This window comes from Anser brachyrhynchus (genome assembly GCF_964034855.1).
Source record: "Anser brachyrhynchus genome assembly, chromosome: 1".
Classification (NCBI taxonomy): Eukaryota; Metazoa; Chordata; class Aves; order Anseriformes; family Anatidae; genus Anser; species Anser brachyrhynchus.
This window is the reverse complement of record NC_137694.1, coordinates 1,815,247-1,832,678: the sequence shown is the minus strand read 5'-3', so window position 1 is coordinate 1,832,678 and position 17,432 is coordinate 1,815,247. Positions and strand designations below refer to the sequence as shown.

The following is a 17,432-nucleotide window of genomic DNA, read 5'->3' as shown; positions in this document are numbered from 1 at the left end:
GTAACTGTTTTACAGAGGGCTTGGCCCCGAAACTCGGAGCAGTTAACGACAGACGGAGGCTGCTGCAGAAGTGCTGACTTTCAGCGAGATGTCTGCTAACCACAACACAGCCCGGCCTCTGGCTCGCCCGCCTAGAAGCCTGCCAGCTGCCGGCGGTGTCACGTCCCCTTCCCTGAGGTGCTTTTTATCACTCAGATGGGTCGGTGTTTTAACTTGTGCCGTACCAACAGGTGGGGAAGAAACGATCTCCGTAGCAGGGGAAGTGCTGAGATGCGCGGTGCTGTCGGTGCAACGGTCCTTATCGGTGCATCAGGCCCTCTTCACTGAGCCCAGTTTAAAAACGTAACGTGGGGTGTTGCTGCCTCCAATTTCAGCTGACTAAAGCATCCCCCAGGTGGTTTTTGATATTTAATTTGCCCGTGATCATCTCTTTGCATCGAGCACACGTGGCGGGGCCGTTGCAATACTGATCCGTACACGGAAGGGGGCGGATTTGGGGTTGCTCTGGAACCAATCTCAACTCTCTTTGTGTAAAGAGTTGCTTTAGGATAATCTTTAGAAGAGACATGGTAATCTTTGTACTAACTGTCCAAGAATGTTCTCCACAACATGAATAACCACTGCTTGAGCCGAGTGAGCTTTAATAACGGGTTTCCTGTGGTCGCGTCTAGCAGACTTTCTCTCCTCTAAAGACTGGCTGTTCTTTCTGGCGAGGTGCTGTTTGTTTCCCTTGCACTGAGAGGTTTATTTTGTGTGTGGGTGGTTTGTTTGTTTGTTGTAATAACTGGGAACGGCTACAATGCTTCTATTAAAACCTCATTCCTGCTCTGCTTACAGCTTGAAGACAGACTTCAGGTGTATTTGTACTTCTCCCGTGGAAAGAGATTAGAGACTCGTGTCTGAGCTCTCCTCCCCCTTCTCATCATGCTAGCTCATGTGTCTGCCTTGGCCGCCGAGCAGCGGCCTTTCCCTGCCAGCATCCATAAAATTATCCCTGGAGGCAGCGGTTCCTTGTCTACTGCAGTATCTGCATTTTCCCTGATTTCTTAATCCCTCGCTGTGTTGTTTTGTCTGAGTTTCAAGCTCTCTTCCTCTCCTTGCAGGCCTGTCGTTACTCTGTTCCTTATCTGCCACTGCCTCTGCAGCTCCCGTGGCCACATACCCAAACGGCATCAGTCAGAGGCTGCCGTTTCCACCACGAGCACTGAGGTCTAACCCCATCTCTGCTGCCGTGCATAAGCAAACCGAGCTAAATTGGCCAGGTGAGGAGAAGGGAAAGGATCTCCAACTGGAAATTGCCTTCCAGGACTGGAACCGAGTCTTTTCAGAGCTGATACTCCCCTCGTGCTTTCCCAGTGGCGGGAGGGAGCAGAGGGTCAGGGTACAAAGCATTGTGAGATGTGCTCCTCAACACCTCCAGGGAGGACTGAGAAGCATCGCCGTGGTTTTATGGTGGGAGCTGTAGGGCTAGAGGCTTAGGTCAGGCACAGGCACCAGCCTTTTGGACCGATTTCGGTTGTACCCCACTGCTGAAGCTCCCAAAATGCTGCGTGAGAAGTGAAGCTGCAGCCTCCAAATTCCCCAGGGGGAAAGGTTGTTAAAGGTTAAAATAGTTTGAAGAGAGGTGGTCTCCCTGAAAGGAGACAAGTGCCTTGCCTAAGCACAGAGGGTGCGCTAGGTAAAGTGCTTTAAATGAATTTAATAAAACACTGCGAGCCTTGTTTGTGAAAATAAATTCTCCCGGGGTGGTTGCTGGCCTATGTCAACTCGGCACGGGTCGATTTGTTACTGGCTTGCAGAGCTGCCTGGGCTATCGGCGCTAAATGTGTTTACTTATCCTTACATTTAGTAAGAAAAGAATGAAAGGGACTGTCCCTTCAAAAAGTAAAAGCATTAAACAATCCCTTTTGTAATAGCAAAGTACACCTTCAAGCCCTTGTAATGTTTAAATATTTAAAATGTGAAGTCACTCAGGGCTGCCTTACCACCCACTCACTGAGGTCTGTTTCTCTTACAGTCTTACCCTTAAATTGTATAGACATTACATTACGCAGCTCCACCCTGCAGCCATTTCCTGCCCAGCTCCTCACTCCTTGCTCTTTTCCCATTATTTTCTCTCTTGTCTCCTTTTCTGTTTTTCCTACAGCTCCAATTTTTGTTGTTTTTTTTTTTTTTTTGGAGTCTAGGAACTAGGCTAGCAGTTCCTAGACTGCTGCTGGCTTACCCTGCCCGCCCCAATCTCTCCCTCCCCTGGGTCTTTTCTCCCGCGTGGGATCAGCGCTAATCGCCTTCAGCCTCCAGAGCAATGCGGGGCATCTTTTTATAGCCCGGCCAAAGATGAGGAGGAGGAGGTGAACTTTCTTAAGAACATAAGAGCTGGTTCAGACCGAGTGTCCCTCTGACCTAATGTGCTGTTTCTGGGCACTAAGGGAAGAGCAGGAGCAGGACTGTGTTTATGATGCTCCTTTTTCCCATACCATCCCTGATCTCCAGCAGTTTTGGGGTTGTCTGCTTAGTGGCCCCCCTGTAAATCTCTTCCAAGGCTTTGGAAACTTTATTTCTAGTTCCACCTTGTGTCTCTGGTACCTCTTGCCAAGGATTGTCGTGGGCCAGTTGTTTACACCAGCTCCAAAATGGGCAAAAAAGGGGGGTGCGCATCGCTCTGTGCCCACCCCAGCTGTGTTGTAGCGCTTCTGCAAAACTGCCCTGAGCAGGACAAAAAGTGCTGGCTTCGATTAGCTCAAGCCAAGTCCTGTGGTTTAGTCGGTTTGCTTTTCTCGTGAATCATAAATAATGACGAACACGTTCATCTTGTGCTGGTGAGTCCCCGCGCGGGCGCTGTAGCAAAGGGTTGGAGGCTTCCTTCAAACACACACGTGGCACTACCGCTGCTCTTACGGATCCCCTGCTCTCCTGAGAGCCTCGAGCTATGCTACAGTCCTGTAGAACAAAAAAGCTCTCCTACTACGGGCAAGCAACCCCATTTCAGCTGGGTTTTAGTAACTTTTTTATATGCACGTGTGCAGCTTAAGCAGATGATTGTGTTTCGTTGAGCGCAAGCCCACCTGAATCGCCAGTGGGACCAGCTCGTGTTTCTGCAGGGAGCAGCCATGTGTGGGGGCCGTGCAGTGACTTGCTGCGCCCTGTTAATTGCTGATCCAGCCCTTGGGCCCTACAACGGGCAGAACTGCTCTCACACCAGGGGCTGCAAAGACACGGTTCGCAGGAAAGCGAAAAACATACAGCAGAAACGTTTGTTTGTATAGCTGCTTAGGGTTTTTTTTTTATTATTTTATTTTAAGAGAAAAGTTTGTGCCTGTCAGCATTAAAATGTATGTTTTCCTGACTGTTCTCTTGTGATGGCTTGTAATATTTATTGGATTGAGCTTGGTTCCCACAAGAACTCGAAATAGCCGTCTGGATTTGAAGCGACGAGGTCCTCCTGGGCTGGCACGGCTGCCGGGCGGCGCGGCTCGCTCCCATGGCTTCTGGGCACCCGCTAGCCCTCTGTCCCGACCGCTGTCCCCTGGGAGCGTTCGAAATAGGTACCAGAGGGGAAGGGGCTCCGGGGGCGATATTAAGTGGAAATAGTTGTATTTTAAGCGCAGCTACTTTCAGCTGAACTTGGAACCTTTTGCTCCCTGCCTGGAAACGTTCGAAAAGTTGAAAGTTCACTTGGAGCCCTCGGGAGCGTGGTTTTGTAGGATTAACCGTCAGGTGAGGTAACATGGAAAGGTCTGCGGTTCGTTAAAGCGTGCAGAGATGGCGGCCTTGACTTTGGTACATGAAAACACGGCGAAAGCGTCCTTATCAGGTCTAGTCTCTATGACACGGTGCTCTTCTGTAAGCAGGGTCATTGTTTTGCTTCCTTTCCCTTTCCTCGTTGAACGTGCTCCAGACATGGAAACGTTTATTTGTGTTGTGTGCTCGTGGTGTATCACCTGGTGACATTAAGTTTACGTCTCTCTACTGAGAAGTCCGCTTTGATTTTTCATGGCGATGCGTCCCGAGAAGTCTACTTTTGATTTTTCTCTGAGAAAAATCGCTGAGAAGTCTACGTTTGAGCTCCAGCGAGACACTTGGCCGACCGGTGCCTCCTGAACGCCGCACGGGAACTTCGTTTCCCCTAACTCCGGTCACCTAAAAGCCAGTTGCTTAAATCTGAGCCTCACCCAGGGTTCTTCTGGAGTCATGCAGAAGGAGAGGCGCCCCCCGGGGCACGGCCACGGCAGCTTAAAATGCCTGGCTGGAGGTGTCAGCCCCTGCGGGAGTGACAGGGGAGCCTGGGCGGCCGCCTCCCATCGGGGGCTGACAGATGAGATGAAGCCTGGCCGCGCACACAGCAGGCAGAGGGGAGTCGAGGTTCGGCATGCGGCGGTGGCGTGCTTATGTTCCTGTTGCTGCTTTTTGATTGCGAGGATTATCTTGCGGCCCGCCGTCGGTGTGAGAAGCCGCGCGCGGCCCGCAGGGCTGATTGACAAGAGCCCGGTGCACGAAACCTGGCAGCTCACGAGCTGGGGCTGCGACGGCTGCGCCATCTGCCCTTCTGCTGGAGACAGCCCTGCAGCAGCCAGAGCCCCTTTGCATGGCTGCTGACAAGCAAAATATTTTGTCGGCAGCTGCACTGCTTCTCCCTAAAGTCCTCCCCCCCCTGCTTAAGCATTTACATCATAGCTCTGGAAAGGAGAGCGCAAATAGCTCCGTGATGCGGGCAGACGGACTTCACGCAGCGTGTGCTTCATCATGCAGCGGGAGGCGTTTGTTCTGTCGGGAGCCCTCCTTCGGCCTTCATGAAGAGGAATGCAAGGTTTCTCTTTCTAATGACAGATTCTTGCTTTAATCCCCTCTGACGTGCTTGCAAGCGAGAACACCTGCGTGCAGAGCCAGAGCTCTTTGTGCGGCTCTGTCCCCGCGTGCCACGTGGAGGAGAAGCTGCTCTTGCCCATGCTCTGAGGCCGGGAAGGTGTCGGTGCTGAGGGCTGCAGAGCTGCCGGCTCCCTCCCGTGCCTTTTAAGAGCCATGCCACGCTGCTCCTGTGCTCCCAGCTTAGTTGTGGCAGCGTGGGCTCTTGTGGGGTGTTGCCATCAGTTCCTCGCCGCTTTTGTGTGCGCCTTTAGGGGTGACCTTAGGCCGTGGCTGCAGGTGGCTTGAACAGGCGCAGAGCGTTGTCTCGGCGCGCCAGCTCGCAAAGCAGACCAAAGGTTTTCCTTGCCAGGCTCGTGATTGCTATCTCCGCTGGGCCAACGCAAATGTTTGCACGGTCACCTTGTAAACTCGAGCGTTGCAACAGCGCTCTGACAAATAATCATCACAAAAGGCTTATTGTGAAGCATTTCCATTTCGGTGCCCCGCTGATGGTGCGCTGCAGCGCGTCAATCCCACCAGAGGGGTCTTTGCAAATGCCCCCACGTGCTGCGCGTGAGCGTCGAAGTGATCTCAGCAGCTGGAAAATGGTTGGGGTGGGACTTCGGGGGGAGAGGAGACCTGGCCGTGTGCTGCCAGGTCCAGTTTTCCTTCTCCCGCAGAAAAGTCGGGCCGCCAGCCGTAGCGACAGCGCTGGGAGCTTGGCGTTTGCGGGCTTTGACGGGGAGCAGACACGCGGCTGGGGCGGGAAGTCTGGAGGCAGGCTGGAAGGAAGATGCTTGGGTCATAAGGGAAGTCTGTGGTGAAAAGATAGCACTCCGCTCCTCAGATGAAACCAGGCTCTGCTGCGTTGGCTGCGGAGAGCCTGTGATTGTGCAGCTCAGCGGAGGTCAGACGTGTGATTATTTCAGGATATCAGCGCCCGGGTAATCTCGGCGCTTATCTGCTCGCGTTCAGCGCTGCCGTTGATTGCTTCTTCAGACAAATAGCTGCAGTAATCCGCTGCGAGCTGCGAGGAGCAAACGCTTCCAAAATGGAAAACCAGGCTTCCCCCGCAGTCTGCGCTGAACTTCATAAAACCACTTACGAATTAAATGTTCTTTGTATAGCTCGAACCTGCCCGGAGTGTGTCTGGAGGCGCTTCCTTTAGGGGCTGTTCCAACATAAAAGAACGAAATGATAGCTATTCCAGAGCGTCTGACAAAGTACAAGGAGTTCTCAGCTGAGCAGTAGCGGGGCTCGGTCCCGTCCAAGATGGCTCGAAGGGGCTCCGACCGCTGCCGCGCTCGCTGCCGGCCCTGCGTGTCTGAGAGCTGCTAGAGTTACTAATTGCACCGGTGTTGCGAAGCGCGACGCTGCTGCTGCCAGCAAGTTTATTGCAGCTTACTGAAAGCACATTTCCAGAGAGCGAGCCCGTCGTCGTCCTTTTGCTCCCCGTGTAATTGGGGCTGCGCATACCCCGCTTCCCTTTGCGCGCCGCTGGCAGCAGGAGCACTGACGAGGCAGCGTTAACGACGGAGGGGCAGGCCGCAAACTTGAACTCCACGCGGAGTTCGTCGGCACCATTTTCCTCGCGGCCATTGAAGTAGGGAGTTCTTCTGCCCGGCTTTTAGACATTTAAAATGTCTCTCAATAGGTTTTTCTCCAAGTAAGGCTTTCACCCTGGAGCTTTTCAAGATAAGGAACCGTGACAAGCAGTGCTGTAAGCGCCCTTACTCAGCGTTTGTTTGCACAGTGCTTGGGAGGCCTCTCGTGCTGGCCAAGGCCTCTGGATATTGTTGAAGTGGAAATATTAACTATATTAAGTTGGAAATCCTGAGGCTTTTTTTTTTTTCCCCCTACAGAAAAGCTTTACATTAACATTCAAAAGGCTCTTTGTGGAGCTTTCTGTTCTTGTCGTTCAAAATGGGGTTCAGCAGCGGGGCTGGCTTGTTTGGAAAGAGGCTTTTAACCTGGTGCTGCAGCGTTCACCATCTTAGTACTTAACTGGCACAAGTGGTTTATATTTAAGAACAGCTTGCACTGAAAACACAGCAAAAAAAAAAAAAGGGGGGGGGTTGGAAGTCAGAGGGGAAGGAAACACACAACTGCTGCCCAGTCTGAAGAATGTATTTTGGAACTTCAGAAAGTGAAGAGAACTGCCAGATCAAAGCGTTTCTGCAGTTTCCTGGATAAGTCATCAAAAATAAGTCGAAAAAGAGCGCAGGCTGTCGAATGATGCTGACTAGGCTGTGCGGATTTACAGTAACAAGGCAGAGAAACGTCTCAAATAGCACTACTGGGAAGTCACCCTAACCTGATGAGTGAGGCTCTTCTGTGCTTTGTCCTCTGCTCTGACTAATGGGCATCCATTCCAGCGTGCCCTGGGTGGATGTCTTTTGTCTTTTCTTGTTTACCCCCAAAACCTCATTTATTCTTCCTCAAAAACTTAAGCAAAAGTCAAAACAAGAAAATCTGTTTCTGCATAAGGCAAACAATAAAAAGACGTCCAAGAAGCCACACGGTGTAAACTGTTTGACGGAAATGTTGGCTTTTTGATAAAGTGATTTAAGACTAGGTGTTTTTCTCACTGCTGTTTACCTCTCCCTTCCGAACTTGAAGCAGGATGGAGCTCTGAAGGGAACCAGCAACCACGAAATGAAATTCTGCGGACAAATTCAACTGAGTGCCTGCTGCCCTTGCTGCTGCATCCACGCGGGGCTGTGCCAGTGAGAGGCTCCCGGTGTTTATTCAAGGAAGGCGGCAAACAATGACTGTTTCCTGAGCCTGGCTTCGCTGTGAAACAATGGAAGCCTGCCCGCTCGCCTTTATCAAAATGTTATCTACTAAATCACCCAAACTTCCTCTATTAAGATTATTGGGGCCTCATCTCCTTCCCTGCTATGTCGCCGAACAGGTTTGGGGCTCCGGAGTTTCCAGCAAGAAGCTGGTTTCCTAAATCTGTTTGCAGGCCAGCTTGAGAATATTATAAATTACACACGCTCTTTTTTTTTTCAGTTTAGAAATATTTCATAACCTCTTTATGGACCACCAACATGGCAGTCTTGATTTTAGCAGGCTGTGGAAAGATTTACTCTTGGCACGGCGGCAGTATCATCGCTTGCTGGTAAGCAGCCTGGAACATTCATTTCTCAAAGCAAACAGAGGGTACCAAAACAGAATTGTTTGTTCTTTCTGTACAGTCTCAATGCTCTTGCCCCTCCCCTGCTTTTGGCCCGGAGAGGTTTTCTTTGCCAACGTGTTGCCGCAATGTTTTACATCTAGAAAATTATTTTCGGCTGTTCGCGCAATCTTCTTCGTAGCCCCGAAGTTCTTCGTCGCTGAAAGGCGTTAGCTAGCTACAATTAACTCTTTCTGCTTGCCTGAGTCCTGGTGAGATAAGGACCCAGCCTTTTTCCTTGTCTCTCTGCTCTTCCTGTCATAAACAAGAAAATGACTCTGGAGATGGTCTATCAAGAAGAATCTTTTTTTTTTTAAGAAACCCAGGAAATGACAGAGCCCGACTTCAGGCTTCGTTTGGGTGACACAGCAGGAATTTCTGTGGATGTCCCTGCAACAGGGCTGTTGCAACAGCTTTGCTGTAAACACAGCAATTAACTACATCCAAGTGTTGGCACCGGTGCAGCGCTTTATTCTGCTGTCTTCAGGAGCTAAAACATTACATCCCGGCCACTCTGCGCTTCTTCCAATTAATCACGCAGTGTTTTGAGCAATGCCCAACAGCGCAGAGCTCCGTCACGCAGCCCTGCTTCTTTTCACGTTGCGTAGTGCGATGCGCTAGGTGAAACTTCCAGGCCCTCTCCTGCGGTCATCACCGACCTTTCTCTGACCAGAATCATCCTCGCGTTGTTGAGAGACCTTGCGAGGGATGCCCGGCTGAGCGCTGCAGGCGCGAGTCGTCCGTTTGCACATCGTACGCGCGGGCTACGGTTGGCTCTGCGCTCCTGGAGAGCTTTGCAGGCCCTAGCAATAAGCTCCAGGCAGATCCGGAGGACAAAATGGAGCAATTTTCTGCCAGCGGTCAGCGCGATCGTCTCTGCTCCAGTGGGTGCCTCATGGAGGCTTGGATAGCAAGCAGTGACTGGGGAGGGGGTGCCGCGACAATGCATGATGAGGCTTTGGAGGCCACTTTCCTAAAGGACTTTGTTCCTAAATGTCTCTTCCCCGCTTCACACAAGGTCTGCCACCCTCGATGTCTGTCCGCGTGCCATTCTGGACAGTTCTTGGCAGATGGCAGCTCCCTGTTTGGCCAAAGACTTGCCAAGGAAGGGGATACAGTAAGGGCTCTTAGCACCACAAAAGGTTCCTATCAACAAAAGATAGTTGGGAAGTGGCTGTGATACCAACAAATGAGGGAATTCCTGCCCCCACGCCATCAGAGGTGTTGGCAGCACATGGGAAGAAGCAGTTTCTGATTTCCACTTTGCCCCCTTCTCTTGATTGAGTCCTCTTAGTGGACACTGGAGATGTTAACACCCGGCTGATCGTCCCCGCAGGCTGGCTTTTGGAAGGTGCTGTCAGGCGGATACCAAAGAGACCCTGAGAAAATCCTGATCCAAGGGCAGTGGGGAGGCCGGGGTGCATCTTGCACAATCAGCCTGGTGATTCCTACCCCAGCTCGAGCAGAGGGGGGAAACGAAATGCTGCGTAGGTAGGCAGCCCGGTGAGGCACGCTGCCTTATAACGTGCAGGCCAAAACAAAACACTGCTTCGGATTAAAATCCTATTTAACGGCTCTCTAATTGAAATGAGATGTGTTGGACAGTAACTGGAAATCTGCAGCGATCGTTAAACCCACGAGGACACGATGATTGTACAGAATACCTTTAAATCTGAGCTTTCTTGAAAAGGCGTACTTGATTAAACCCCGTAAAATCCCTTCGGGTTGGAAATTGAATGCAGGGACACGGACGGGCCAAACTGTCCCGCTTGTCCCCAGCGGCAGCTCCGTGCCGGCGGCCCCTCTGTCACCCGCAGGGCAGCAGCAGCAGCCCCCATCCCTACTGGGATGACGGCCTGAAGCCTCGCGTGGCTTCCAGGCCGCCATTTGGCTACCTCTGCTGCCGGAGATCGAGATCCGTGGAATAAAATCGTGCTCCTGCTTCCCAGATAGAAAGCTGCCGCCTTCCACTGAGCCTGGTGGCTCTGTCTGGCCGCGCAGGGCACGGTTTGCGGACCATTAATTAGCTCTCCGCTTTTCTAGCTGCAGCCGAGGAAGGTTTAATCAAACTCATAAATTTTGGTCTGGGCAGCTCAGCAGGTTGGGATTAAACAGCGAGGATTTTTCTTTCTCGTGAGAGAAAAACTCGCTTTTAAACTCTAGTTTAAATTTCAAAGAAATCCAATGCTCCTTCCCAGGTTTTTTTCTCCCCGAGCGGTATGTACTCTTATAAATCCCAAAGAATGTTCCCTTCTAGAGGATTCTTCTCCATCCGGCGTCCTAGTATGCAGCTCTTGGAAATGCCACTTTCCTTTCTGGAGCGCTCTCACAGACAAAGCGATTATGTTAAAAGGTTTTGGCTGATCCGAAGGTACCGAAAGCGGTGCGGTCTGAGGAATATTTTCCTCTGGGTTTATGTAAATTGTAATTCGTGCATGTGGCGTTTTGAAACAGCTTATTTTTTTATATATTTCAGGTATTTTATGTATCTATATATTTAGATATTTGTGGCATATTTAGTATTCTAACCACTCTGAATGTTCCAGCTTCCAGATTTTCCACTGTAGCTGCTGCTCACTTAGCGTTTTCACCTCTCACGTTGCCGCTGCCTCGCACGAACCCTTGGCACGGGCGAAATGCTCCCTCAGCAGGTCCCGAGGGGACATCGGCCTCCCCAGAAGCCGCGGGGACGTGTTTGTCGCTCCTGTTCCACGCCACCTCCTCAGGCAGCCCCACAGCTCTCACTCCCCATCCGGATCAAAGTACAGCATTGTCTGCTGACCTCTGCTCCAGCCTGTTAGGGCCAGCAGCCCCGTTCCTTCACCCCAAACAGGGAGGGAAGAGAGGAGGAGGCCCTTCTTGCACGTAGAGGTTTCATCATCGTGGTTCCAGGTGCCTGATAGAGGTTTGGGGTCGTCTCAAGAAACTAAATGTGCTGCCTTCCCGGGGGCAGGAGCACAGAACCAGCTCGGGCGTTCACCACTTGGTTAGATGCCTTCTCAGAAAGTACAATACGGCGTCGCTTGGATTAACAGGAGTATCCTAAGCAAAGGGTCAGCATGGAAACTCGCTTCTGGGGGGGGAAAGTGCTAAAAATCTCACCCGTGTAACATCCATAGCGTACAGCTGCTGCATAAAATATTTGCCTCGTCACCAAAAGCATCCTGTACTCTTTCACGTCTTTCTTGGAGTAAGATGTACTTCACGAAACATTTATCTTGGTGCTCTGCATCGGCTGGTAGGAGCGCAAAAGTATTTTCTGGGTGGTTGACTTATTTTTTCCAAATACCAATCCGGAACACCGCACCCTGCACAAACCTTTTACAGACAAATGCTTTTTCTCTCCTGATACGGAAAGTTGCTGACGTGAAGCGCTACTAATACTCCGTGAGATGAATTTCCAGCAATGCTGGTGTGTAAGTCCTCTGAAACTCGGAAGGATTTGCATTCCTATATTATTTCCAGGTTTTTGAAAATCCTGGGGGATCTCTGAACAAAGAAGAAAGGTGCAGCTGGTGGGGAGATGCCTTTTCTGTCTGATTTTTTGACAGCAGAGGGGAAATCTTCCCCCCGGTTTGGTGATGCAGCTGGCTGCCTTTGAAAAAAAAACCCTGTGGCCCATTTGGGACTAAGATTCTACATGCAGAAACCCAATGACAGACAAAAATGTTTCTCCACGCTAGGGCCAGAATAAGCTTTAAAAAATTGTTGCTGGAAACATACCTTAAGTCCACCAGACAGTGAAAGCTGGAACGTAACTTGTTTGCTTAACTCCGTGCTAGCACAATAAATGACTTGCATAAGGCAATTCGTTTACCATTGTTCAAAGAGCAAGGATTATACAAACGCTCTATTGTATGTATTACTTTCTGGTGGTTTGACTTTCTTGGATCGAGAGGGACTTAATGAAAGACCACAACTCAATTCCTGCTTGTGATTTTATGGGAAACTACAAGGCTGCATTGTCGAAGGTGCAGTTTGTTGCTTCCTTTCATTTCAGCTTCATTAACCTTGGAAGATGAGGTCACGATACGATTAGTTTTTATTATTATTATTTTTTTTTATCCTTCCTCTTGGTCAGATTTAAAATAATTGGCAGATTTGTGGTCGAAGAGAGAGATTCTTCCTGACCAGCCTGTAGGGCCCGGCAGGGAGGGTTCTGCCTGCCTTTGTTGCACAGTGCTGCTTACTGTAATAAAATGGGATTTTTGGTCTACCACCTGCAATCGTCCCAGGGAATACTGGCAACCCTTTGGTCTCTCCTTCCCAAATACTGCTACATCATTGTCTTCAAGACTTCTGGGCTAGGAGCTGAAGGCCTACAATACCATTGAAGCTGTGGAGAACAGGTGTAGGTTATCAATTAATACAGCACCCCTATATGTCATTTACCTTAATCCTTTTTTCTACCCGCAGGTATCCTCTGAGACGAGGCAGCTCTTTCACGTTTCTGACTCCAGGACCACACTGGGACTTCACCCTGGTGAGTAAACCCCTGGTGGTGCTTGTGACAAAAGCAGGAATAGGAACGTGGAGGTCCCACTGCTTGGAGGGGTAGGAAGATCAACCCATTCCTCTCGCTCCCTGGCTAGGCAGATACTTCCTAAGCCACTGAGGCTGTAGCTGGAGGGTACTTTTTGCACGCAGGGATTAAGAGATGACAGGATATCCTGGATGCTGTGATTTCTTCATAGACCTCTTACTTTCTGATGTGTTTCAGCAGTCCTTCTAACTAAGCTGGCACTGCAATAGCGAGATGTAAAGCGTGGTATAAAAGTAAACCCTTTTTTTTTCTTAAATACAGCAATCTGTATTTTATTGGTATAGAGACTACCCAGTACAAATGTGTGGCCTTAGTGCTGAAAGCCTTGGACTCCTCTCCGTCCCGTAACAGGCATCAACAAGGGAGGTGGTTCACATCTTGCTTCAGTCTCTAGTGCTGGTAGAGAACCTTCGCTGGATTTCTGTTCTTAAATGCTTCATCACGAAGTCTGTCTTCTGAGGATTTGGAGGTGATTACTCAGCTGAAGGAGGTGCTGGGTGTATAAATGTTGGCCTATCTTAAAGCTCATTTTCGTGAGCAGCCTAAGCTGACCTGACCCCGCTGCCCTTGGAAGCGGTGATCCCATCATCAGCCAGCGAGACTGATGTGGCTGAAAAACTTGCTTTACCAAAAGGAAAACAAAGTGTTTGGGATGAGCTGAGCCGGCTGACCGCACGAGCTGTATGGATGCCAGCGCCGGCACGAGGAAGGGCGTGAGAACGTCTGGGGGTGGGGAAAAGGACAGGAGCACCTTTTATGAAGGAAATCCCGTCTAAAATCAGCTGGAGCTTCTTGTGAGAGCGTGCGTTGGGACAGGCTCTTCGCTGCCTGTGCCTCGAAGGGCAGTCATGTGCAGATTTGAGGCTGCACGAACACCGGTCCGGTGTGGGAGGGGATAAAACAAAACCGTAAGCGCTTGTAGATGTGTTTTGCCTAATTTTAGAAACTTTCATCTGGTGACTACAGCTACATTGGACTTACACGTTCGAATATCACAAAGCCCTAGAAATTATATTATTTAAAACTTGAAAACTCTGTGCTCTATCAGCAAAGCCATCTATGGCCAAAGCGCTGTATTTCGGCAGCAGCCCGTGGGCAAGCCAGAAGTGTACCTTTCCTGGTGTTATTTCTCCCATGTGCGTTGCACAAGAGGCTTTTTTTCCCCCTGATAACCAACTACTCGCGTGCCAGTCACAAACAGCAGCTCTTCGTGCCGTAGTTTGTGCAGCTTTTCAGCCCAAAGCCTGTAAGCCCTGGCCTGAGTCTCAGGGATAGTGGGTAACGGGGCAAATATCCTTTCAGGTTGGTTTAAAGAGGACTGGTGCCCGTTCTGTGCACAGTCCTAAGAAAAGACGAGCACAGTTTGGGTTCAAACATCCTCAGGATGGCTTCTGACTGGGAGCAAGGTTACTCCTGGTCGCTTTCCTTTCTTTCTCTCCGTTAAGAAGGATGTGTTTATGAGAAACAGGCGCTTGATCGTTGTTGATTTAACAGTCACGATGCTGTTTTGGTGCTTTATGACTTCAGGTGAGCAAGAAGCGGCAAAAAAAAACAGACTGACTCCTAACCAAAAAAAATTTCCTGCTTTCATGCAAAAGCCCTTAATATGCGTAAGGAAAACTAGCTGACGGGAACTGCTTGCAAACTGAAATCCAAGCTCCTGGAGCTTTAATCGGAGCCCTTGAAATGTAATTAACATCCACATTCATGGCGTTGTTTAGGTCTCCTAAAGTAAGTCACAAAATATTTAGATTCCCCCTCCTGCTTAGCATTTTTTATGCTTCTCCTTTACAATACCTCTTTGAGAGCTTAAAATCAGGTCTCACGGTTTTTACAGTTTAATAACTTTCCTAGAAGTAACTTTTTCCACATGACTGGAGTTTCGTGAGGAGGTTAACGTGTCACATCGCTGATTGTGACCGTCTCAAAAACGCGAGCAAACGGCACCGTAGCGCTTTCTTTTCTATCGTGTGGCTTTAAACGCCCAGGTCTGAGCAGTCTGAAGAGGCAGTTTTCCTGGAATCTGTTTCTGTTCTGGCACCACGCAGGAATGATACAGCTGGCTCTGTACTCAAACGTCTACGTTCTTGTATGAAACTATATTGGGCAAAGGAAATGGGGTCCAGCCAATGCAATACTTATTGCATAAGTCTAGCCAGTTTAAAAACAAAACTTTGGCCTCCCTTTCGTGTCTGGGCTTTGGTCTGGAGCTTTATGGTAAAGATGTTAATATCCTTGCCTGCATAAGGAACGAATAATATTCCGACCAGAAAGGCGTGGTGTCTTTGTCTTTATTGCAAGCTCCCTTCTGTTAAATAGATGCTAATATCCTCGCCTTACATATGGGAAAAATAATCTGCAGACCAAAAAGGTGTGGTTACAGCAGTCTTTTATTGTAGGGTTTGGTAAATAACCAACTCTGAATGTTTTACTAAGCCTGAAAAACAAATGTCTGCGTTTGCATATGTTCTCAAGCCTGCCAAAGGTCTGTTCAAAAAGCGGGGAGTGTGCTGGGCCATTAATGCAGTGACAGTGCTAAAATTTGGTCAGACAGAATGCCTAACGTGCGAGTTTTTTTCCTCGGTAGTTAGCAAAGGGACTCAGCGACATGACAGAGGCACTGTCCTGTCTTCTCAGGTACGAACCAGAAACGCTGCTTGAAGTCATCGGAGGACTTTGAAATTGAATCCACTTCTTTTAGCTCGTTTGATCGGTTAGGAAAAAAAATCACAAAAACACAAAATAAAAGAAATTAGTGAGTGAGCTTCTGTATCTCAGCATTACACGTGTTAATTTAATAGTTAAATGGTGGAGTTAGCATAACGTGGACGGGTGAGAAGACTCCTTGGAGCCTAAAAATGCTCGATATGAAAGGACGAGCAAACAAGAGAACAGGTTTCTGAAGCCCTCCAGGGAGGCTGGACATCCCCTCAACAGCATCAGACTTTCAAAGGAGCTATGTAAACTCAGCTGGTCAGCGCTTAAAAATAATTTGAATGCTTGTATTCAAACATTTTAAACACACTTACAATGATGACAAACCTCTACTAAAGCTGAAACTTTCAAGTTATATGAATAGATTAAGAAATTCTAAGAAAACAGGAATTGCTTCTGACAGAAAGTCAAGCTGCTGGGCTAGCAGAGCACAAAAAAAAGAATTTTTTTTCAGTTTTCAGAATAGGCTTGTGTTAGTAGTTCCCTCTGCAGCTGCAGAGAGGTGGTTCTTCCCATTTCAATGGGAATGGTTCAGTGGTTAGTCTGTTAAACAAGCGAACAACGTGCAGGCCAATATAAAAACACAAAATAGTTTGTTTTATTTTCCTCTGTTCTTAGTGAAGTGGAAGAAGATGGACTCTGCTCCTTCCCTAGTTTTGAACAACAAGGGTCAGGCACAGGACGAAAATCGAGTGCTTGTTTCATGGGTGACCAATTTATGCTCGTGACCCGTGTTTTTTTCCAGGCTGGTACTGTCCAACAGGATGAGCCCACGCTTAGTTTTCCATTATCTGGGTAATGCAAAAATAACGTAGAAGCCCAGATAGCACAGAAATAGTGGGAGGTATCAGGAAGCTCCGTGCCGATCATTGTTCCACTGACTTTTGCTCTTCTTCGGAAAGGAAAATAGCTGAGAGCTGCCCTGCCAAAAGCCTCATCTTTCCTCCACAAACACATGTATTCTTTGAGCCTGTTGCCTTCCTAGCAGGGATGCCTCAGCCACAGCTGCCTGCTGGCCATGTCCACAGCAGGTGATACTTTAAATAAGTGACCAAAGTGCCCTCACATAGGTGCATGCAGCTGTATAACCCCGTGCGAAACTGCTTTGTGCTGGCACTGCCTCCAGGGGAAGTCTGTGGACCCCTCAATCACGAATGCCAGCCAGGCTGGGGATCAAACATGACGAGAATTAAATACGGTATCTGCTGGTGTCCCCTTAGAGGCATGAAGTCCTATGGGTCACCGTGTCTGACCCCCTCGGTACCTAACTCCTTCAAAAAGCCCAGCTTTAGTGCTGGATTGCTGACCTGAGAAACCATAACGGTCTAAATGAACCTCGAATCATTTCACAGTGGTTAACTGCCACGTTCTGCCTTCTTACTGAGGTTTCCTACTTAAGACTTTACTCGCAGTCACAATTATGGGAGTGCAGAGAAACAAACGTAGCATATAAGTATAATCACATGACAAACCTCACGAAATAGCATAAACGTGCTATGTGTTTATTGTCAACGTTTAGATTTTTTGAGTTATTTGCTTGGAATAAAGTTTAAAAAAATGTCTCTAGACCACTTTGTAAAACACAGCTTTCTTTCAGGTTGCAAATCAAGTGCACAGCTATAACTTGGTTTCGTTTCTTACAGAAAAGGAAGCGCCGAGAGAAGGACGATGATGTGGTCAGTCTCTGCAGCCTTGACTTTAAGGTAACGAAAACATTTTGCTCTACGGTATTGTGCAAGCATCCCCTCGGTGAGCTGCGGTGGCTTACCCAGGGGAACGGCGTACTTTGTGTGTTTGCATTTCCCCGTCAGCAGCACAGAGCCGCGTACAGCTGTGTTTGCTCTCAGATACACCTCTGGGGTGGGCTGAGTCCTGCTTGGGATATCCATAACGCTGCTTGTGATCCCGTTTTAATCATTTGAATCCCAAATGCGCCACAGTCGTGGTGTTGTGTGAAACGAATGCGCGTAACCTGCACTTGGCAAAAAAAAAAAAAGTAAGCATTTTCAAGCCTTGGGGAGCAAAACCGTGCAAAGCCCCCTTCAAATGCACTTACTTCATTGTTTTGCAAACAAGCTGGACAGGCTGGGCGGTAAATTGTTCTTAAGGCTGCGGATTAAAGGGACTTAAAAAATTGAGGGTGGGGAGTTG

At 49.0% G+C, this 17,432-nt stretch overlaps 1 protein-coding gene across 3 annotated transcripts in view; it reads left to right on the top strand.

Moving 5' to 3' along the window:
* Positions 1-17,432, top strand: part of NET1 (neuroepithelial cell transforming 1) — a 50,286-nt gene that overhangs the window by 14,064 nt on the left and 18,790 nt on the right. For 2 of the 3 annotated variants that reach the window (XM_080570223.1, XM_080570224.1), the window contains exons 2-3: positions 12,440-12,506; positions 16,925-16,984. In XM_080570223.1, coding sequence (XP_080426349.1) covers positions 12,440-12,506; positions 16,925-16,984 — 127 coding nt within the window. Of the gene's footprint in view, positions 1-73; positions 178-12,439; positions 12,507-16,924; positions 16,985-17,432 lie in introns of those variants that run through there. The other variant, XM_080570225.1, reaches the window with a different exon arrangement.